The 23287-nt window shown below is 39.5% G+C and overlaps 1 protein-coding gene across 4 annotated transcripts in view; it reads left to right on the forward strand.

Annotated features, from left to right (window-relative positions):
• Positions 1-19226: 19226 nt before the first annotated feature.
• MDFIC (MyoD family inhibitor domain containing) overlaps positions 19227-23287 on the forward strand; it is a 75423-nt gene continuing 71362 nt past the window's right edge. The window contains exons 1-2 of one of the 4 annotated variants that reach the window (XM_073328136.2): positions 19227-19467; positions 19861-20015. In XM_073328136.2, coding sequence (XP_073184237.1) covers positions 19922-20015 — 94 coding nt within the window. In that variant the 5' untranslated portion in view covers positions 19227-19467; positions 19861-19921. The other 3 variants (XM_073328138.2, XM_073328139.2, XM_073328137.1) reach the window with 3 other exon arrangements.

Consider the following 23287-nt stretch of genomic DNA (forward strand, 5'->3'; position numbering starts at 1 on the left):
CTAAAAATGGGTGTCTAGACAGATATCTAGATAAACATTTGTGTATATGTATGGTAGTCTGTAGGAATACAACATTTCAAATATTGCTAGTTGCATGGTTCAAGATTCTGATCTCATTTATACCACTGTAAAGCCAAATAACTGTGACTTCAGGACTGGTATAAATTAGATCAGAATTTGTTCTACTATAATTTAAAAAAATAATAAACAGCCTCCACTGCTGCTGATACCTTCTGCAGATGACCATTGTTCAAATATGCATCAGCAGATGTCACAGGAAAGAGGAATTTAAGCCAGTTCTTTCCTGGGGGAAACCATATTTTTGGAACTTTTAGTGGGGGCGAGGGGTGAGAGAGAGAGAGAGTGATGCAGGACAGAATCTGGGCCACCACCTTACTCTATTGTAAAATAAAAATCCTTTACAATATACATTAAGTCTTATAATGTGAGAATACTGTAAGTATCAGAAAATGCTAAAGAACTTTACTTGTGTAAGGTTTTTTCTTTAGCCTGTAAAAATATTGGGTCAGATGTTTGAACCGTCCTTATGTGCTCTCAAGTGTTTCAGAACAACCTTTCAATCACTGACTCAGACCACTTCAGTTAACTCTCTCCAACTTTGTAGGACTCTTTTTATTTCCTTTGGTTGTGTCATTGATAAGAAAATATAATAAAGGTAACCTGGAGTCATAAAGGAGACTTTAGATATTTTGATACAGAAATTCACATTTTTCATGCTTACAAAAATCTGCTATTCTTTTTCTTTTTAACTGTAGAGGTATAAAGAAAATCTGGTTAATGATAATTTAGATATTTCTGAAATTTGATTTTTGTGCTAATTCTTCCCAAATTTCATTAAGACTTTTTTTATAACCGATATAGGATAATTTTGCATACCTTCAGACAATATTTAAATTGCTTTTCTTTTATCATTGTCTGATTTTCGTGTGGATGTTTTGTATCAATTACTCTTTTTATTTTTAACTTATGTGCATTTCTGAAAATTTAAATAAAATGAAGAAAAGATTATAGCTTTTGGAGGCTGTCTTGATGGATTTACCCCTCTTTACCTCCTTTCCCCAGTTTCTTAGGACAGTTTTTCCTTTGCTATTGATTAAGGACATACACTATGGATATTTGTGTTGAAGCACAAGATGTTGGTTGATTAGTCCATGTTTGTACAGTGCATTGAAAATTTAAACACTATTTAACTGCTTGGTATTATTTTTATTTCTGAAGTAAAAAATACAGGATAAATCACAGAGTGGGGAACGAGCCATCATAATGGTTGCTACCTACCACTCACTGTGACCAACATCTTGTAACCAATGAGCTCTACCTTTCCCCCCAGTAGCTCCTCATAGTTTCCTAAATTCTTAGGACCAGAAGGATGAAAACAGAAGCTTTTTTATGTTAGTCTGTTTTTTCTCTGTGAATTGATTAATAGGGGTTACTGCTGGCTAAACACAGTAGTTACCGCATTCTTGGGTCAAAGTGTATCTCTTCTTTGCGACATAATTGGAGCCCAGTTTTGCTCCCATTTAAGTCAATGGTTAAACTCCTATTGGCTTCAATGGGAAGAAGATCATGCATTTATTTCTGGCCTGAACTCTGACTGTATCCTGGAACCCCAGGCTTTTGAATAGCTGTGGAAACACTATGGCTGGAAGACACAATTCATAGATTTTTTTTTTATTAGTACACCTGCTTCACCAGGAGTGACATTTCTAGATACAAATTGGCTCTTTTGTTATATAACATACAATCCCAGCATGCTTTGCTTTTTAAGAGGCCCTACATCATCCTTTCCCAACTTTTAGTCCAAAGGCTGATCTTCCTGAATCCAATGGGAGTAGGATTGAGCCGCAAATGTTTTTAACAAAATGTAGGCTATAATGCTGTAGCTCTTATACAGAAAATTCTCCAATTGATTTATTTTCTGTTATGTAAACTAATTAAATGTACCAAAATCTATTCTAATCTGACTCCATAACTGCAGTCTGAGCACCTGCCAAGGTTAGGAAGTTAAACCAAAAGACTGTCTGTCTATAGGAATCATGCTGTAACCCCAATTTCTGAATTGCCTGAGGCAAGAGTTAGAGGATTTTCAGCCATCTGCTTTTTGGGCCAAGTGATCTTTTAAAACTCTTTGCCCCCACTACTGTACAGTCAGGTAGGCTGTGCACAAATTCAGGGCCCTTTTTAGTAGTGAAGATTAGGCCATAGACAGTATATGACAGCATTTTTGGGGCCAGGCCATTTCCACTGGCATAATCAGGTTGCACTGTAGTTGTCTGCTCTGTGCTTGGCTGTAGCTTGTGTTCTGCAGATCTTTACTTTTATTACCATCAAATAACCAATAATAATTCAAAATCAAAATAATTTTGTATGTATTTTTAAAGACCAATGCTGCTAGGATCAACCCTGGAAGGCCACAGAGGAGTATTTTATTTTGTTGGTTGCTGATATTTAAGGTAATTTGAAAATGACTAGAATTTTAAGCATATATGTTCTTCAAGAAAATGAGACACAATAGCTGTGGTGTTGGATTCTTACTAAGTAATCAAATACTATCTTTTTTAATTTGCCTGTTTAAAAAAAAGCCCACCTCAAACCCCCAAATAGCTGCTTGTATAAGTTTACATAAAGCTGTTTATAAGGCTTGATAACATAAAGTTAAATAAAATGATACTTTAACATTACAACTTTTACAGCATTTTCATTAATACTTCAAAAATGGTAAGAATAAAATATATTAGATATAGAGGAAGAGAGAAATGAATGAATTTGTACAATGTAATAACCTTGCCCACTAAACTGTAATGGTAACCATTTACTTTATAAAGGAGAAAACACTAAAATTTCAGTGGTTTTTTTTTTCTCCACTGTAACTTTGATAAATAATGATGTCATGACATTTACTTGCTCAGTCTACTATGCAGGATTACCCTCCCCCACATTAACTTAATTTCACTGTTCCTGCTGTATTTGGGGGACTTTCTTGGTTCTAGTTTCTATGTTATGACCTCTTAATTTTCCAGCTGAGGCACTATTACATTTACGTGTGGTTTTATAAACATCTTAGGTTGTTGATATTTGATACTTGCTAGGAATTATTTGAGAGAATGTTAAAACATATTCGAGATACTGTCTCAAAAGTAATATTAAAATTATACAATAGCTTATGGACTACGTATGAAATACTTGTTAATAATAATGCTTATTAAAGTAATACATCTGAACATACTTTGAAACTTCTGCCTGTCAGTGAGGTCACGCTCATGTTAACATGCCCAGTAAACGTACAATTCTAGTTGATTGATTTTATTGTTTGTTACCTTATTTTTAAATTACATTGCCTAATAATAATACTAATAGGGCAATCATCATAATCATCTCCTTTTTCCAACACTAGGGTTGGGCTGGGCCAATCCTATGAGCAGATTCCATTCACATCTGTTTTGATCCACCTGTGGAGCTTGTTGGGGGGTTGCCCAGATAGTTTTGTATACTGTATTATACCACTATCTTCTTGGACATCCACGGCCTCTCTCACCATGCACTCTTACATAGAGAACAATTTTAGACAGTTGGTATGGGAACAGTCTAGCTATGTGGTTGAACCATTGTAGTTACCACCTTTTGATGATTGCAGGCATTCATTGCATTTTCAGTCTTCCATGAATGTCATCATTCCTTAGTTTGTCTAGCCTTGTGAAATCTAGGATATGATGCAAGAACCTCATTTCAAATGCTCCTTTTGCTTCACACGCTTTGTCAGGACACATGTTTTGCATTGTATATAATCTGGTTTAAGATTCCAAATGTTTTTATTCGGGCACAGGCATGTTCTGCTGGCAGCAAGTATGTGCTTGTCAATAGAAGTTGCATGTGTTATGATGGAGCCCAAGTAGCAAAAGCTGTCTGCTTGTTCAATATCTATACAGTTAGATACATGACTACTTTAGCCTCTTTCTTGATATTTGATATTACTATTAATTTGGTGGTTTTGTTCATTCAATTTTAATCCTGTTCTCTGGCTGTAGTGTACAGGTTAATTGCTGCTTCTTGGTTGTAGTGCTTCATTGTCATTATCATTAGGATATGATCTGCAAAGTCAAGGTGACTGATAATTTGCTCTGATATCATGCAGCCTCCATCAATATTCCTAAGGAAGGCGGACAAGATGTTTTCTAAGTATACAGCAGTATGCATCCCTGTTTGACTCCAGTTTTCACTTCAAATCACTCTGTCATCTGTCCATTGATTCTTACTGCATGCCAAGCTGTGCTACACAGACCGCAATATTTGAATCAGTTTGCTGCTAAAAGCATACCACTTGAGCATTTGCCACAGATTTTCTCTGTTAATGGAGTCAAATGCTTTCCTCAAGTGAATGAATCTACAAAACAGGAGTTTGTTGAACTCTGTCGCTATAAGATTTGACGAAAAGCATATTTCTGATCTGGAACATCTAGATCTAAAGCCAGTTTGTGACTCAGAAAAGATTTCTTCTGGTCTTCATACTTCAAAATTTGCTCAAAAACAACAATAAAAACACAAGAGAGTTTATAGTTTGAAGTTTTGAAAAATACAGACACTATGGTTTTTTTAGAATACAATTGGTGAACACTTTGCTCCACTTTAGACCTAGAGGGCACCATAGTGGAACAATTCTGGCAGAGGGCATATCACGAATAAGGAGGTTTTAGTGATAGGGTCGAATCCAAAAAAGAAATATTGGGTGACACCAGAGATCAAAAATCTGTGAAGAAGAAAAAAGGAAGCGTATCAAGAACATGTGAAAGTGGAAGACTGTCCTGAGGTAAAAAACAAATAAATACAGCTCAAGAACTAAAAAGAAGACTCAAAAAGGCTAAGAAAGACCGTCTTCAGAGAGAAGGCAAAAAGTTTGAAAGACAATTTCCAAAAAGCAATGCAACAGGCTTTTTCAGAAAGCTTCATTACTATCAAAGAAATTAACACCTGTAGCAAGTCATCTATGTGACACTCAGGGGAATAATATAGCAGAAAAAGGATCAGAAGCTCAAAAGGTGGAAAGAATATTTTCCTCGGCTATTGAACGTGCATAATCTATTTAACTCAGCTATCCTTGAGGCCATCAACTGCAAAGGCAACAATGAAGAAGAACAACACATACTGGAAGCAGAAACTGAAACTGCAATCAAATCCCTGAAAAACAACAATGCACTTGGTCCAGATGGTATACTCCCTGAAGTGTTAAAACATGGTGGAAGAGGAATGGTTATGCTTCTTTGCAAACTGTTTAATCTCATTTAGTTGAAGGATGTAGTACATGGAGAATGACAATGCTACCACTCTAAGAAAGGTGATCCGACAGATTCCTGTAACTACGAATGAATAAGTCTGAATAAGCAGCTATGCTGCTGCAATGCCCCTCTGCCATATATATTGGCCAAACCGGACAGTCTCTATGAAAAAGAATAAATGGACACAAATCAGACATCAAGAAATGTAACATTAAAAAACCACTAGGAGAGCACTTCAATCTCCCTGGACACTCAGTAAGAGACTTAAAAATGGCAATTCTTCAACAAAAAAACTTCAAAAACAGACTTCAACAAGAAACTGCAGAACTGGAATTAATTTGCAAACTGGACACCATCAAATTAGGACTGAATAAAGACTGGGAGTGGATGGGTCACTACAAAAAGTAATTATCCCTCTTGATATTCACCCCTTCTTGTCAACTGTTGAGAATAGGCCACTTCCACCTTAATTTAATTAGCCTTATTAGCACTGACACCCCACTTGGTAAGGCAACTCTCATCTTTTCATATGCTGTGATATATATATATATATACAGCTTACTGTATTTTTCACTCCATGCATCTGATGAACTGGGTTTTAGCCCATGAAAGCTTATGCCCAAATGTGTTAGTCTCTAAAGTGCCACATGGACTCCTCATTTTTTTTTTATGGAGACAGTGATGCAAATACTATGCATTATTTGCACAAGTTTATCATGCTATTCATCTATCAATATAGTAATACTGTCACCTAATTGATCAAAATATTGTATTAGTGTCATACAATTTTATGCTGTAAGAGACGAATTTCACCCAAATGACAGAGCTGGAGTATGAATGCCAGGAGAGAGACAGAGAGAATGTACAGAGAGAGAGAGAGAGCGTGGAAAAATGTTAAGTATGTTTTGCAAATAATTTTGAAATAAATAATCATTACATTCAAAATTTTCCAGTGCATTTTTTATTCTGTTGAAAAGTTGGGTGATTTTTTTGGCTGGTTGGTTGTTGTTGGGTTGGTTTGCTTTTTTACAAAAAATGTTTTGATGAGGTCTATTTATATATGACTTTAATATGAGCTTCTGGCTGCTCTGCACTTTTGAGAAATCAGAACACTTGGGTGCCAAAATACAAACTCAGGAACACAGTTCAGGCATCCATTTTTAAAATCTTGGTCATGGTTATCCCAGGGTGAGAGCAAGAGAGAGAAATGACTGTCTGAAATATCTTGCAGTAAGAAAATAGTTCATTGAATTGTTACAATTCAGAACTGGTTTCAGAGTAGCAGCCGTGTTAGTCTGTATTCGCAAAAAAGAAAAGGAGTACTTGTGGCACCTTAGAGACTAAGGTGCCACAAGTACTCCTTTTCAATTCAGAACTAGTTTTCCTCAACAGTTGCACAGACATAAATAAGAAACAACTCCACAAAATGGCAGAGGTGTCTGAGTGAAAAGCATGAGTGACCAGCTTCTATGTGTATGTATAGTAACTACTTTTTATAAAAGATTTTACTATGCATTCAATATTACGGACTCATAATATGCAAATGCATTCTACTGTTAATACGTATTCACAGCATACACATTAATGGTTCCAAAGGAGCTGTTACAAGATATGCTCTGAATATGTATTAGGAATAATACGCAATATGTAACTAAGAGTATTCTATATTATGAATCCATAATACTGAATGCATAGTATTGTTAATATCCATTCATACCATACACTGTAACAGCTCAGAAGGAGACATTATGGTGTATGTTATGAATGCATATTAAGAATAACACACAAAAAACTTGACTAAATTTTTATGGGTCCCTTGATGTGATATCCTGATGTAACATAGTAATATACCGTACAGTATTCTGTTCCAATGCATTCATTATTCATTCTATTTGTATAATAGGCATATTTTTGATATTTTTCATTTTAATATTTTGAAAGGGTTGCAGAGTCTTTTTTACATGGAAATCTTTGTGTGTGGAGGAGTGTGTGTGTGTGTGTGTAATTCTCTGTATTGTATTTTTACTAGCTTTACTTGATGGTGACAAATTATTAGTATGATACTGTTACAAAACTGTAATGTAAGTACTTATTAAAATTACAATTGTATATGTAAAATATAAATAGTGAGTGACACTGCATCCAAATATCTACTGAATTACAAAAGAGAAAGGAGCACAGTCAACTTGAGAATCACATTTGTCTCAAATTTCTTTTACCTGTTATAGATACAAGTAACACCAAAGATTACTATAACTGGAAGACGTAGGTGAGGAAAAAATTATTTAATCAGTTTGTTTACTTGGTGCATGTGACAGTGCTCTGTGTACAGTCAGTACTCTGTTATGAACTTCCTATCCCATTCACTAGCAATTTTGTGTTGTTGACCATTTGCTCTTCTTTCTGAGAAGATTCTTATAAACATCAGGGGAGCAGAAAAACCTTTAAAAATGTTATGAAGGGATTTAATAAAAAATCAATATACTGTACTGGAAGGGTGCTCTTTCAAAAACCTGAACGTTTATTGAAATTAATGATTCTTATTGATAGGCTCTCTTTAAGGTTGTATTGTAGTGTGAAAAGTTGAATGCTGAGAATATGCTGCAAATAAATTAATTGTTGCAACCCAACTCACCTACTTTTGCTTGATTCTTGAATAATTCTTCTTGACTTATTTGTGGGAATATAGTGAATTGCTCGTTGACCATTTGTTGTGATGAAATGTCAGTTTGCATGCTTCAATATATGATCTATTCCTTTTTTACATCTATTACCTCCTTGAGTAAACTACCTGCTTGAGCTTGCTCAGAAATAACTGAAACTACCATAAACAATGCCATATGTCTGATCTACTTTGCTAGACATGGGATAAAGTTTCTTGAGCCAAATTCATCTCTGGTGTAAATTCTTTGACTTCATTGGAATTGCATCTGCAATGAATTTGTCTCATAATATTTTATTTTGCTTTACAGAGTAAGTTACATTCCTTACATTATAACGTTGCAGAACATGTTATAAGTATTTCTAACCTTCGCTGAAGAAACAAAGATCACTTTATTAAATGTAGAAAAGGGAATGATAAAAAATTATTTTTCAATAAAACTTATTGAAAAGGCCCAGTTTTCCATTCTTATTTACATTGGGTTCAATCCTCCTCCACTGACCTGAGACAGCAAAAAGCATGCAGAAAACTGCCTTAAATGGGTAGCCAAGGATTCCCCCATGAGAGAGCAATCCTCCGGTGGTATCGAGCCATCACAGTCTGCTCTATGCTACCTGCTCCTCCCCTCAGAGGAGCCATGTTGGGGGCAGGGAAAGGCCAAGCCAGCCCAGGCCGAGGTGGCATGTGGTGCCTAGTCCTCAGTCATTACAGTGGGCCTTTGTGGGACTACTTCAGCTAACACAACTTAGAGCAGCCTATAGGCTGCTTTAGGTCACACCTGGTTATTTCAACTGAATAGAAGCCTAGGAAAGGATAGTTTAGGGCCCTCACCATTCTTCACAGCTGCACCAATTGTAATTTCAATGCAGGTGAGGAATGAACCCATTGCATAACTCAATGGAGGTGAAGATTGGGGAATTAGAACTACAGGGCAACACTAATAAGATTACACAGTTTTTTGGCCAAGTCTAGTGGGTGTCATAATTGAATAAAAATGTGGTACCACCACAAGTGGGTCTACACATTCTCATGACATTATTAGGAGTACAGCAGAGATCAACTGCCTCACTTAAATGGAACATATATGATTGCACTGCACTTGTAGCAATGAAATGACTTTATTTTAAATTTTTTCAAGTTAATGTCAGTAATCCATGGGTTGACTGGCTTTGCTGTGTTTTGATTCACTCTGGAGTATGGCAATTTAGGGCAAAGAGCCTTTTAAACAAGCCCTAGAAAAATTTCAGACCATTTGGGGTGGGGAAAAAAAACAAAACAAAAAGCTATGTTGTGGAAACAAGGCCTTGAATACCAAGAGCCAATGGCATCCCACTACCACTGTACCAAGCACCCTTATTCTCCTTCAAATTCCTGTTCAATACCCACTTCTTTTACCTTGCTTTTTCACTGTTGATCTCCACTTATGTGCTGTATACTCCCTATCTCGTACTGAATTTAAAAGAATAAAACATCAGAATGTATAAATTTCACTTGCAACATCATATTCTTTTACAGAATAACATTCTTTGCTTTAATTCTCATCTGTCTATCTCTCTTCCTTACCTCCCCTTTTTTATTTGTACTATTATTTTGCTACATTTGGCTGTTGGTACACTATAAAATTCCCAAGGTGGAGACTACATCCTTATTTTGTTTACGTTTTGTTTTCTTATACTTGAAATAGGGCTGTCTATTAATCACAGTTAACTCACGCGATTAACTCAAAAAATTAATTGTGATTCATCTCAGTTTTAATCGCACTGTTAAACAATAGAATACAGATTTAAATTTTATTAAACATTTTTGGATGTTTTTCTACATTTTCAAATATTTTGATTTCAGTTACAACACAGAATAAAAAGTGTACACTGCTCACTTTATATTATTGTATTACTAATATTTGCACTGTAAAAATTAACAAAAGAAATAGTATTTTTCAATTCACCTCATACAAGAACTGTAGTGCAATCTCTTTATCCTGAAAGTGCAACTTACAACAGTAGATTTTTTTTGTTACATAACTGCACTGAAAAATAAAATAATGCAAAACTTTAGAGCCTACAAGTCCACTCAGTCCTACTTCTTGTTTAGCCAATCACAAAGACAAAGAAGTTTGTTTACATTTATGGGAGATAATGCTGCACAATTCTTATTTACAATGTCACCAGAAAGTGAGAACAGGCATTTGCATGGCACTATTGTAGCCGGCATTGCAAGGTATTCACATGCCAGATATGCTAAACATTCATATGTCCCTTCATGCTTTGGCCACCATTCCAGAGGACATGCTTCCATGCTGATGGTGCTTGTTAAAAAAATAATGTGTTAATTAAATTTGTGATTGAACTCCTTGGGAGAGAATTGTATGTCTCTTGCTCTGTTTTACCTGCATTCTGCCATATATTTTATGTTATAGTAGTCTTGAATGATGGCTCAGCAATCTTGTTCATTTTGAGAACACTTTTGCTGCAGTTTGACAAAACGCAAAGAAGATAGCAATATGAGATTTCTAAAGATAGCTACAGCACTCGACCCAAGGTTTAAGAATCTGAAGTGCCTTCCAAAATCTGAGAAGGATGAGGTATGGAGCATGCTTTCAGAAGTCTTAAAAGAGCAACACTCCAATGCAGAAACTACAATACCTGAACCACCAAAGAAGAAAATGAGCAGAACCTGTCATCAGCATGGATACATGTCCTCTGGAATGGTGGATGAAGCATGAAGACACACATGAATCTTTAGTGCATCTGGCATGTAAATATCTTGCGACGCCAGCTGCAACAGTGTCATGTGAATGCCTGTTCTCACTTTCAGGTTACATTGTGAACAAGAGGCGGGCAGCATTATTTCCTGCAAATGTAAACAAACTTGTTTGTCTGAGTGATTGGCTGAAGAAGAAATAGGACTGAGTGGACCTGAAGGCTCTAAAGTTTTGCATTGTTTTATTTTTGAATGCAATTATTTTTTGTACATAATTCTACATTTGTAAGTTCAACTTTCATGATAAACACTGCACTACAGTACTTGTATTAGGTGAATTTAAAAATACCAATTTTGTTTTTTACAGTGCAAATATTTGTAATAAAAATAAATATAAAGTGAGCACTGTACACTTCATATTTTGTGTTGTAATTGAAATAAATATATTTGAAAGTGTAGAAAACATCCAATAATATTTAAATAAATGGTATTCTATTATTCTTAACAGTGCAATTAATCACAATTAATTTTATCACATGATTAATCATGATTAATTTTTTTATTGTGCGATTAATTGTGATTAATTTTTTTAATCATTTGACAGCCCTAATTTGAAACCAACCAGGGTACGGTTATGCATAAATATCTTAAGAGCACTGTAGTAAATTGTTTTACTGCTACCTAAATCTACCTTTCAAAAAACAAACAAACACCAATATCCAGTAAGGTTCAGTGGCTAGAAGTTGAAGCTTGACAAAGTCAACATAGGAATAAGGCACAATTTTTAACAGTGTGGGTGATGAACCATTAGAACAACTTAATATGAGACATGGTGGATTTACTTGAAATCTTTAAATCAACACAGGATGTCTTTCTAAAAGATATGCTCTAGTTTGACCACACGTTATTGGGCTTGATTCAATGGTGATTCTATAGTCTGTCTTCTGCAGGAAGTCAGACTTGATTATCATAGTGGTCTACTCTAGCCTTAAAGTCCTTGAATAACAAAAAGGAATTCTGTATCTTTTACAGTTTTCACAGAAAAAGGAAATTGATGAAACTCATATAATGCCTCAAAAAAATTGCCTCCTTTCCCAAATTCATCATCTTGATATCAGTGGTAGACTACATCTTTTACACCAGATCTCTATGAGACACAGGCCACTATCTCTGTAATAGTGTCCCCCCATCCCCACCCTCCAGCTGCTGTCTCGATCTGAACAACGATCATGCCCACCTTCCATCTAATCTCTTGAAAACATTTTAAATTCCCCTTCCTACCCATGTCATAGACTGCCATTATGGGCTGCAAGAGTATGCAGGGATTTTATTATCACATAATGAAAGAACATATTGAAATATATATGTGCAACAGCCCAGAGCTAAGGTTGCTGTGGTAACAGGAGTGGGATGGAGGACTTTGTCATATCTCTGCGTCTCATACCATATGTGAAGCATGGTACAGATAGGGAGGTTGATGTTAGAACCTTAACTGAGAACTTCCTGACTATGAAGTACTGCAAATGCTTAATATAACATTTTAGAATTTTTTTTTACTCTACCGTCTACCTTAATTTACATGAACTATGTTTTTATTAGAAGAATTATAGTGTGATGTTACTGAATAGTTCCATTCCCCTTATGTGTCTTATTGCAGTGTCTTTACTTATCCTTGACATATCCCATCAATGATGGCCACAATTGAACCCACTGGGCTCCAGGATTCTTTGTTAATTTCTTGCTGCACTTTCTAGTAAATACCGCACTGAGCTGAATAGGAACTTTTTGCACCCTTGAATTTTAATTATCTTGCTCACCAGGCAAATTTCTTAAAGCTATATCACAGATCAATTAATTACAATATGGCAATCTCAACTGAAAATGTTTTTTGCTTTTGTTCATTTGTTTCAAACTGTTGTAATGGATCCAATCTAAAATATGTAGACTCCCTGCTATCTGAAACTTGGCAGAGTAAACTCATACTATCATCCATGAAGTTTATTGTGAGCATCTTCCAGATAAGACTTGAAAAATTAATGTCTGCTCCACATTGACATTTATGATTCAATGGCATGTTTTGAAGAAGTAGTTTGCCGCAGTGCACTTGGCTAAAATTTTCCTTCACCCACTGTTTTATAGTGTGTGTACTGGAAGAATGAGCATAAACTAGGAGTCAAGAAGCTTTGAGTTCTAATCCCTGCTTTGCCACTGACTTGCTGTGTAGCCTTAGCTAAGTCATTTTACTTTTCTGTCTCAATTTCCTTGTCTGTGAAATGGGGATAACAATACTTTCCCATCTACTTCACAGGAATGTTCGAAGTAATATTTCTACACGATGCTTGTTAGAGGGCTCGTTCCTTCACCCTCCCACTTTCCTGGTCCTTCTCGCGTGAATAGAGAGCAACAATACCTGAAGTCCAAAGGTGCAAACAATTCAATGTTTATTGGGGTGAACTTCCAGCAAGCTTAAATCCAAGTTCCTTTTTTCTTATTTTTGAATCCCAACTTACTTCCTGTTTGCCCCTAATTTATACAGTAATATTCTCAGCTATACCTTAACCAATCATTTTACTGAAATTTACCTAACCAATCCTAACATATTGTAACATGATTAGCTAACCAATTATATCCCACCACTTAATTAGTTTACACCCAGCAAAATTAATTATACAACAGATAGAAACAATCACAGAACCAGACAGAGACCAGGCAAATAAACAATAGAAAAATGGGAACTATAATGACAAAACAATACAGAAGTGAGGATTTCACAACTACATCTATAAAGACATAAGGGTTTCCCAACTAAGTCTATTGATAAGTGAGTTCTTACCAAACAGAAAGCTATCAAACTAAATTTCCTTTTACATCTTCTAGGCTCTTCCCTTTATCTGGAGGTGTCATAAATATAAAGGAAAGGATAACCACCTTTCTGTATACAGTGCTATAAAATCCCTCCTGGCCAGAGGCAAAATCCTTTCACCTGTAAAGGGTTAAGAAGCTAAGGTAACCTCGCTGGCACCTGATCCAAAATGGCCAACGAGGGGACAAGATTCTTTCAAATCTGGAGGGTGGGGGAGGGACAAAGGGTTTGGTCTGTCTGTGTGATGCTTTTGCCGGGAACAGATCAGGAATGCAAGCCTTACAACTCCTGTAAAGTTAGTAAGTAATCTAGCTAGAAAATGCATTAGATTTTCTTTCTTTAATGGCCTGTAAAATAAGCTGTGCTGGAGGGAATGGATGTTCCTGCTTTTGTGTCTTTTTATAACTTAAGGTTTTGCCAAGAGGGATTCTCTGTGTTTTGAATCTGATTACCCTGTAAGGTATTTACCATCCTGATTTTACAGAGGTGATTCTTTTACCTTTTCTTTCATTAAAATTCTTCTTTTAAGAACCTGATTGATTTTTCATTGTTCTTAAGATCCAAGGGTTTGGGTCTGTGTTCACCTGTACCAATTGGTGAGGATTATTATCAAGCCCTCCCCAGGAAAGGAGGTGTAGGGCTTGGGGGGGATATTTTGGGGGAAGACGTCTCCAAGTGGTCTCTTTCCCTGTTCTTTGTTTAAAATGCTTGGTGGTAGCAGCATACTGTTCAAGGACAAGGCAAAGTTTGTACCTTGGGGAAGTTTTTATCCTAAGCTGGTAAGAATAAGCTTAGGTCTTTCATGCAGGTCCCCACATCTGTACCCTAGAGTTCAGAGTGGGGAAGGAACCTTGACAGGAGGTGATAGATTGGATCACCTTTCTAAGAGCCCCAGATTGCCTTATTTCCATGTGACTAGTTTGGAATGTGCGGATGTTACCATAGGCTTCCCAGCTTATGGCTGCCTCTGCTGCTTAGCCAAAGGCCTTAGCCAAAGAACAGGGCCTCAGACTGTCACAGTAAGAGAAGGCCCTCACACAGGCAGACAGTGATTTCGATTCTTTCTTTTATATCTCTAGAACTAGCTAAATGATAAACATATACCTAAATTCTTAAAGTATAGACCTTTACAGACAGGCCTGAATATCTATATCAGAGGTGGACAAACTACAGCCCGCAGGACCCTCCTGCCCAGCTCCTGAGCTCCTGGCCCGGGAGGCTAGCCCTGGTCCCTCCCCTGCTCTTCCCCCTCCCCCGCAGCCTCAGCTCACTGTGCCACCGGCACAATGCTCTGGGTGGCGGGACTGCGAGCTCTTGCCAGGCCACAGCTCTGCAGCTGCGCTGCCCGACCCAGTGCTCTGTGCTGTGCTGCGCGGTGGCGGGGCTGGCTCCAGTCGGGCGGTGCAACTGCCTGTCCCGGTGCGCTGGGTGGTGCAGCTGTAGCACCGCCAGCCACCGGTGCTCCAGGCAGCACGGTAATGGGGTGGGAGCAGGGCAGGGTTGGATAGAGGGCAGGGGAGTTTGGGGTGGTGGTCAGGGGGCGGGGGTGTGGATGGGGTCGGGGCAGTCAGAGGGCAGGGAACAGAGGGGTTGAATGGGCACAGGGGTTCCGGGGGGGCAGTCAGGAAGAAACAAGAGAGGGGGTTGGATGGGGTGGTGGGGGGCAGTCAGGGGCAGGAGTTCTGGGGGCAGACAGGGAGAAGGGGTCGTTGGATGGGGCAGGGGTCCCAGGGGGAAGTCAGGAATGGGAGGAGGGGTTGGATGGGGCAGCGGGGGGCTGTCAGGGGACAGGGAGGGAGGGGTGGATGGGGCAGGGGTCCCAGGGGGGCCGTCAGGGGACAGGGAACGGGGGGGTTGGATGGGGCAGGAGTCCCAGGGGGGCCGTCAGGGGGCAAGAAGCAAGGGGGGTCAGATGGGGGGCAGGGGCTGGGCCACGCCATGCCTGGCTGTTTGGGGAGGCACAGGCTCCCCCAACCAGCCCTCCATACAATTCTGGAAACTCGATGTGGCCCTCAGGCCAAAATGTTTGCCTGCCCCGATCTCTATCCTAAAACTCCATCCCCCCACTTCCCCTTTTTTTTCTTTTGGGATTTTTCTGCCTTGGCCTTTACAGACAGGCCTGAATATGCTGTATAGATATGAAGTTTTATATACTATGCACCAGTTGGCTGGTATCCACTGTCTAGCAGCTGGAAGAAAGTATAAAAGAGGGGAAGTGACATCATCACTTGGACTTCCCCTTCCCCTCCCCATCTCACCTGGAAAAATATTTGTAAGAAAAAGGGTTTGAACTGGGGAAGTTTGGTCCCAGGCTGGAAAGTGGTCTAGTCTGTGTACTGAGGAACTGGAACCTGCTTGTACCATCTGTTAGGGTGAGACATTGCTTGATTCGAATCTTGCTTAGTCTGTTTAAGTAAGAATTTAGGCTGCGTTTCTATTTTCGTTTCTTAGGTAACCAACTTTGATCTATGCCTGCTACTTATAATCACTTAAAATCTATCTTTCTGTAGTTAATAAATCTGTTTTATATTTTACCTGAAACTGTGTGTTTTGGTGAAAGATCTTGGGAAATCTCAGCTCAGATTACAAAGGCTGGTGAATATCCACTTTCTGGTGAACAAGTGGCGAACTAGGTAATGAGCTTACAGGGGCCACGCCTCTGACCAGTGCAAGACGCTACAGTTCTTGGGTGCAATATTGGGGAGTTAGGGGGAATTGGCTGGATCCTCTCTATTGATGGTTCATGAGTGACCAGGAGATCAACTCAATTGTGTGTGTCCCTGCCTGTGGATGGCTGTGTAAGTGCAGTACCAGTCAGAGGCTTGTAGCTTGACATCAGCATCACAGTGTGAGAGGCAGCCCAGGTTGTTGCGTTTGGAGGGCTCAGCAGTCCCACAGTCAAGGTTGTACCCTGGGAATCCCATCACACCCACTGTCCCAAAGGTGACTTTATACATATAGTTTCTGAAGTGCTTTGGGATGCTTCAGGATAAAAGATTCTGCCACATAAATGTAAAATATTATCTGGATTGCTTTAATAAAGTTATACAAATAATTCCATTAAAACTGTATGTATGCAAATGATTATAGAATAGAACATAAATATAAAGAATATCTTTGTAGAAAAACAAAAAAACATGTTAAGAACATAAAAATGGCCATACTGGGTCAGACCAAAGTTCCATCTAGCCCAATATCCTGTCTTCTGACAGTGGCCACTGCCAGGTGCCCCAGAGGGAACGAACAGGTAATAATCATGAAGTGATCCATTTCCTGTCGCTCATTCCCAGCTTCTGTCAACATACTTAACTTCTTATGCATACACCTTTTCAGTTCAGTCATTTTGTTATGAAAAGCTTTAAACAGATATTGTGGGATTGTTAAATCTACTTGAAATTATTAAAATTGAAAGAAAATTGTATACAATCGAATTTAAATTTCACTCGCTGTAGTTTTTCCTTTTTTATTTCTCATCTTGTCAATAAACAATAGAGCGATCAATTTCTCTTTAGTAAGTTTCACTTTCAAGTTCTTTTGCACTAGCGCTATTAATTATTACTTATAGTGGTTGTCATTAAAATGTCTGTATTTTCCAGGAGATACTACAATTAAGTTATTTCCTATTCAAAGAGAGAGAGAGAGAGAGAAATTGTGATGTCTTGGATACCAGTGTGAGGCAACTGATTGCACATGCTATCTTTTCAGTTATGACAATGAATATACAATAGCATCATAGGAATGCAATCTTGTTTTAACTGAAATCAACTGCAAAACTTCCATTTATTTCCACTGAAATAAGGTTGGGCCCCAAAGCTGCACGATACTTTGCAGGCAAATAAGGATGGCTCCTAACCCCAGGAATTTACAATCTACAATGGCTGGTTTGCAAACACTGCAGAGAAATGTTTCTTTAAAATGAAAAAAGAAAAGGAGTACTTGTGGCACCTTAGAGACTAACCAATTTATTTGAGCATGAGCTTTCGTGAGCTACAGCTCACTTCATCGGATGCATGCCGTGGAGCATGTTTCCACGGCATGCATCCGATGAAGTGAGCTGTAGCTCACGAAAGCTCATGCTCAAATAAATTGGTTAGTCTCTAAGGTGCCACAAGTACTCCTTTTCTTTTTGCGAATACAGACTAACACGGCTGTTACTCTGAAACCTTTAAAATGAAACTTCTCTCTAGAACACTTGAGCCATGTCTTTTAGTGCTTACAGTATCAAAACTAGCATCCACCTCTCACCTGCTCTCAAAATTTTATTACTTAGACTATTTTGTCCTTAGTCACATTTTTCCTACTTAGTTGTGTTTTTTCAGTCTCTCAGAGAGAGAGGTGAAAATATGCTTTGATGAAAGATAAGGTTCAAATATGGGGACTGAACCATGGTGTATGATCTGCTAGTGAGTTTAAAGGAAATTACAATTAAATCATACAAATTGCTTTTGTTTTAGAAGTTTGAAATGCTGACATAGAGGAGATTGCTTTATAGGAGCATATTAAGGCCCCCTATCCTGCAAACACTTAATACATGTGCTTCATTTAACTATCAAGCATGGTCCCACTGCAGTCAATGGAATGCTCATGGTAATAAAGCTAAGCACATGCCGAATCAGGGCCTAAGGGCTAGTCTATACTAGAAACGCTACAGCGGTGAAGCACTGCTCGTGCAGATGCTCTATGCCCAACAGGAGAGAGCTCTCCCGTCAGCATAATTTCTCAACCTGCCCAAGCAGCGGTAGCTACGCTGGTGGGACTGCTTCTTCTGCCGACATCGCGCATCCACACCACTGCTTAAGTTGGTGTGTAATTGAGATCACTCAAGGGTGTCTCTTTTCCCACAGTGACTTATACCAAAGTAAGCGCTGGTGTGTACAAGCCCTAAAACTGACAAGAATGTTTTTTCTATATGGATGAAAACAGACCTGCAAGTGAGAGGTGCATGAGATTACAGAAGAGGTGCTGGTGGAAGGAAGTGGTTTAGCTTTCTAGGTATCTGCTCTGTAAAATCTTTGCTCCTTCCTTCTTTATTTATATATCGTACCTGTGCAATCATATGTAAATGTTGCATTGATTTTTTTAAAGTAAATCTCTGCTGTTGATGAAAGGCTTTAGGGCCTACTGCATCTCTGACTTTTGTAAATCAGCCACCTCAACCAGGTTGCTATTTGCAAACTGGTTGAACCTGAAAAGTAGCCTACGTTTTTCAAACCAAAGTGAATAATGTCAGAGTTAGAGGTTAACCCTATTAAAGTGCTACTCTCACCTAGCCCTATGCTACAGCTGCAAGCAATGCTCAGGCATGAAAGCCTCCTTTTTGGAAGTGGAAAGGAGTACTTGTGGCACCTTAGAGACTAACAATCTGTCTCTAAGGTGCCACACGTACGCCTTTTCTTTTTGCTGATTACAGACTAACAGGGCTACTCTGAAACCTGTCATTATTTTTGGAAGTGGTGGCCCCCTTCCCCCCCATTTGCTCAGGGCACTTGCAGGGTTACAAGCCCAGCATGGCCCATACCCAACCCCAGCCACCTGGTAGGAGGATGCTCCCAGTTTGGGCCTGGCTGGTGTCCATGACCTTCTTCTGGCCCAGCCTCCCTGCCCCAGCCTCTGGGGAACGGGTCGGGCAGCGGGACCTGGGGAGCCGCCGCCCCCACGCCTCGATCGCTGCCAGCCACAGCTGGCTGTTTCCAGTCTCCGGAAATGATGAAAAACGAAGAAGCTTTGGGGCGGGGGAGAGAGAGACGAAAAAAGTCCCCGTTTGGTGTGTGCAGCGCGCTGGCTGTAGAGGGCGAGGGCCCGCGCGGCAGCGGGGCGGGGTGCCAGGGGCTGCAGCCGTAGGAGCCCGGGGGCTGCACAGGAGGGAGGAGGCAGCCGCCGCAGCTGGAGAGGGGAGGCGAAGAGGCGGCCGCGCCGCCAGGGGAGATGCTGCTGCTGCTTTGGGAGCCTCGGTAAGTTTCCCTTGCCGGGGCGGAGGAAAGGGACATCCCGCCACAGGAGGTGGAGGAGGGGAGCGTGCCGGGGCCGAGCAGAAGGCAATGCCAAGGTATGGCGGGTGGCTCCAGTTGGCTATGGGGCGCTGAGCATCCCCCGAGCCCCCCAACGCTCAGGCACCCCGGGGGCTGTGCTCCGCCCTGAGCTGCCCGCCAGCACTTTGCGCCTGTGCATCTAAAGGCGCCCTCCGCATGCAGCGGGGAGGACAGGGGCGGAGGGACGCGCCTGCCGCGGAGTTGCAAAGTTGTTGCTTCTTTGGGGCCGGCCCCTCTCCAAGCCCCAGCCCCGGAGCCGTGAGTGTGCGGGGGAGCAACGCACTCGAACGGCCTCTCGTGTGTTTGTCCCTTCAGGGTGGCGTGTTAGGCTGGTCGGGGGGTGGAAGCTCCTAGGACGCGGGGAGAGAGCTGGCAGATGTCCCAAGCGAGGGAACCTCTTCCTCCGGGGCCTGAAGGGCCAGCGCCTGCAGCTCGGACCGAACGCAGCCTTCTGCTCTCGCTGCCTGGCGGTGAGTTGCTTTAAAGTTTCTCTCCAATTGTTGCGCCTCTGATTGGAATGGTACATTCGCTGGTTCATTCGGTGTGGGTAAGGAGGGGGGTGTTGAGCCCTGGTCTCTGCTGTTCCTCTGGACTCCGCTTGTTACTGAAAATGTGTCTCTGCAGTCAACAGAAAAAAAGTAGGTGGGTCTCACCCCTCCCCCCCACCACCCAAGTTCCCTCTTTTTAAAAAACAAGGGGCTTTCAGAGAGCCCCATCATGCTGTGCCTTAAACGCTCCCTTTCTTTCGCTTCTTAGCCTTGTGGTTTTGTTTGTAAGCACGTCTCTGTAATGCCTCTCAAATTCCCAGCGTGTCCTCCGAGCAGATTGCGGTAGGCAGCAGGTCTGTGACCATGACTTGTTCAGGTTGGAGGTCACTTTGTTTTCCCTTTGAGGCTACCCTTGAGATACTGCTGACAAACCCAGTTTGTGCTTTATTAACTTACTTTTAATCCACTATTCAAAGGGATGCATATCATTTGTTTTCATCTTAGTATGACACTCTCAGAATTAAATCTTATTTGATTTTTAGTTTGGCACCCAAATGAGTTGATTTCTGGAAAAGCTGCAGGTAAATTAGTTTGACAACTTATCTTCTGAAGATAAGATACAGGAGGATGTGGTCATTTACTGTACATACTTATGGTCTGTGGCAATCAGGCTTTATCTTTTTTTCTTTTACAGCTGGCAGTTTTGATTTCAAGAATTCTGATAGCGATATAAAATAAGTCTCTGAAGAATAGAAAGGAAGAATCTAATTTAAAATTGCTTCAAGTACCAGCTATGTATAAAGTTACACAGCATGGTAACTCAGTTGTACAACTGTATAATAAAGCCACACTCTCTTCTTTGGCAACATCTTTAAATCAATAGCTACATGGAATCAAAGTTGACATCTCATTTAAGAAACCAGAAAGTATCCGTAGCTAAATAAAAATGATCTGGCATGTAGAAATGTTAAATTGGCTTATACTGATCTTACTGTTTTTTTTGTCCTAGAGAGTGACTCATAACTGCTAAACAGCAATTTTTTTTTTAAATTAGATACAGAAGATCAACCGTGCAGAACTGAACTGTTAGCACCATGTTTTTGCCAGAAAGACCAATGTCTGTAATACATATTTTGAGCATTAAGTGCCACCTTTATTGTGTCATATAATCAAATGTCCATACTGGTTAAACTTTACATGTAGGCCATGCATAGAAATTATTGAAGTTTGGTCAGTGAGATAATTGATTTAGGAACAAGACTTTATTTTTAAGATATATGGCTTGGAATTGGGTTTTTGTATTTTATTAATATGAAATAAAATCATTTAGCTTCCCAAATATTAGGCTTTTTTTTTAACTACCTGGGACAAAATATGACCCTGATCTGGCCATGGGCAAAATATGTGTAAGAAGAAATTTGAATATCTATTACATGTGTAAGTATCATTTTAAAGGATTATATGATCATATTTTGAAGAGCCAATGAATCACAAGCGTTGTAAGTACTTTGGTTTAGATTTATGCACTGGTTGGGGCCTGTCACACTTTCTGGAGTGGTTCATGACTGTAAATGTCAGCCTCAGGGCAGACACCTGTAACTGGTTGTATGTTCTATAATTAGATTTTACCAACCCAGTCCTGAAGCATTATACCAGTCTTACTAGGAAGTCACAGATAGTCCCCTTGGGCACTCCAGTCTATCTTGCCACCTAGGCAAGCTGGATTTAGTGATAAATGGTCACTTACACCAAAGATCACAAAATATTCAGGTTGTTCCCAGTCCCAAGAGACCAGTCACTCACCCCAGATCAATTTGTACCTTAGATCTCACATCAAAAACAGTGCTGGTAACCAATCCTACAGTAAACTAACTCAAGCTATATTAACTAAGAAAATAAACAAGAGTGTTATTTTCAGGTTAAAGCAAGCAGACATATACCCAAAAATAAGTCTCTGGTTCCAAAAAAGTGACAGAGCTCTAGTAATCTGTCAATTCAAAATGTCTTCCAGGGTTACCCCTAGGTCCACCCTGAGGATCTCTTCTTCAGTTTAGTGTCTATGGCCCTGAGAGAGTCCAGACTCCAAAGATGAAAAATTTTCATGTCAGCTATCTTTATTTTCCTCTTTCAGAATTCAAACTGATGGGACAAGGCCTTCTGCATGTAGCCTGTGTTGACGTAATTAGCAGAGTCTTTGTATCCGCATGTCTTACAATGGCCCATTTAGTCTCACAGTCCTCTTTGGTGGGTGAGGGAAGCACTCCTCCTGTCTGAGCTCTCAAGTTCAGAGCAGGCATTTTTACAGCTATAAAGCAAAAGATACATATTATCTTATAGCATGGGATACAGAGATTACAATAAGATTAATGCATTCAGCAATTTACAACCAATTTATAGAGTCTAAACACATCCTTACAAGTTTTACATCTATCTTAAACAATACTAACATAGAGATGAGCTGGTCTGGTTTTCAGCTATGAATTTGTCAGTTCTCAGCTGACACCTACACCTTGTCAAGAGCTGGCACAGGGTCTACCAGTGTCACAGCCCCTGCAAACTCTTAAGCACATGTTCAACTTTAAGCATGTAAAAAGTTCTATCAATGGATTGGGGTCTTATTTGCTACAACTTTAAAATGTGATGTATTTTGATGATGAACCTAAACTTGAATAGTATTTGTGGATATTTATTACTTTCTTTTAGCCTAAATCTGTTTTTGAAGGGAGGGGAGAAGGGAACAGGTGAGTTTATATCATTGTCAATCATTATTCCAGCGCTTCAATCAGTTTAGCAGTATATGGTTACAAAGCCAGGGTAGTTCAGGAATTACAGAACTGAAGGTTTAGGAAAAATATTTAGGACTTGACTCTTTCACCTTTACACATATTAATCTCCTGTTGCTTAGTAAGTTATTACTCAGTGTTAGGGTGAAAGAACTGAGTTCATAGTTTAGATCAGTGGTTTTCAACCTGTGGTCCGCGAACCCCTAGTGGTCCACAGACTATGTCTAAGATTTCCAAAAGATCTGTACCTCCATTTAAAATTTTTTAGTGGTCTGCAAATGAAGAAAAGGTTGAAAACTACTATTTTAGATTAATAAAATTGTTTTGGGGAATCATAAATAAACTAATGTTATGCTTTTTATAAATGTGATCCCAGTACAGTATGTGCTCTAGTAAATTAAAAACTGAAGAAAAATGACATCTACAGACTAGCCGTGGAAGTATATCTTGTAGATCAGTGGTTCTCAAAGC

The sequence above is a fragment of the Lepidochelys kempii genome, chromosome 1 (assembly GCF_965140285.1).
Source record: "Lepidochelys kempii isolate rLepKem1 chromosome 1, rLepKem1.hap1, whole genome shotgun sequence".
NCBI classification, from domain to species: Eukaryota; Metazoa; Chordata; order Testudines; family Cheloniidae; genus Lepidochelys; species Lepidochelys kempii.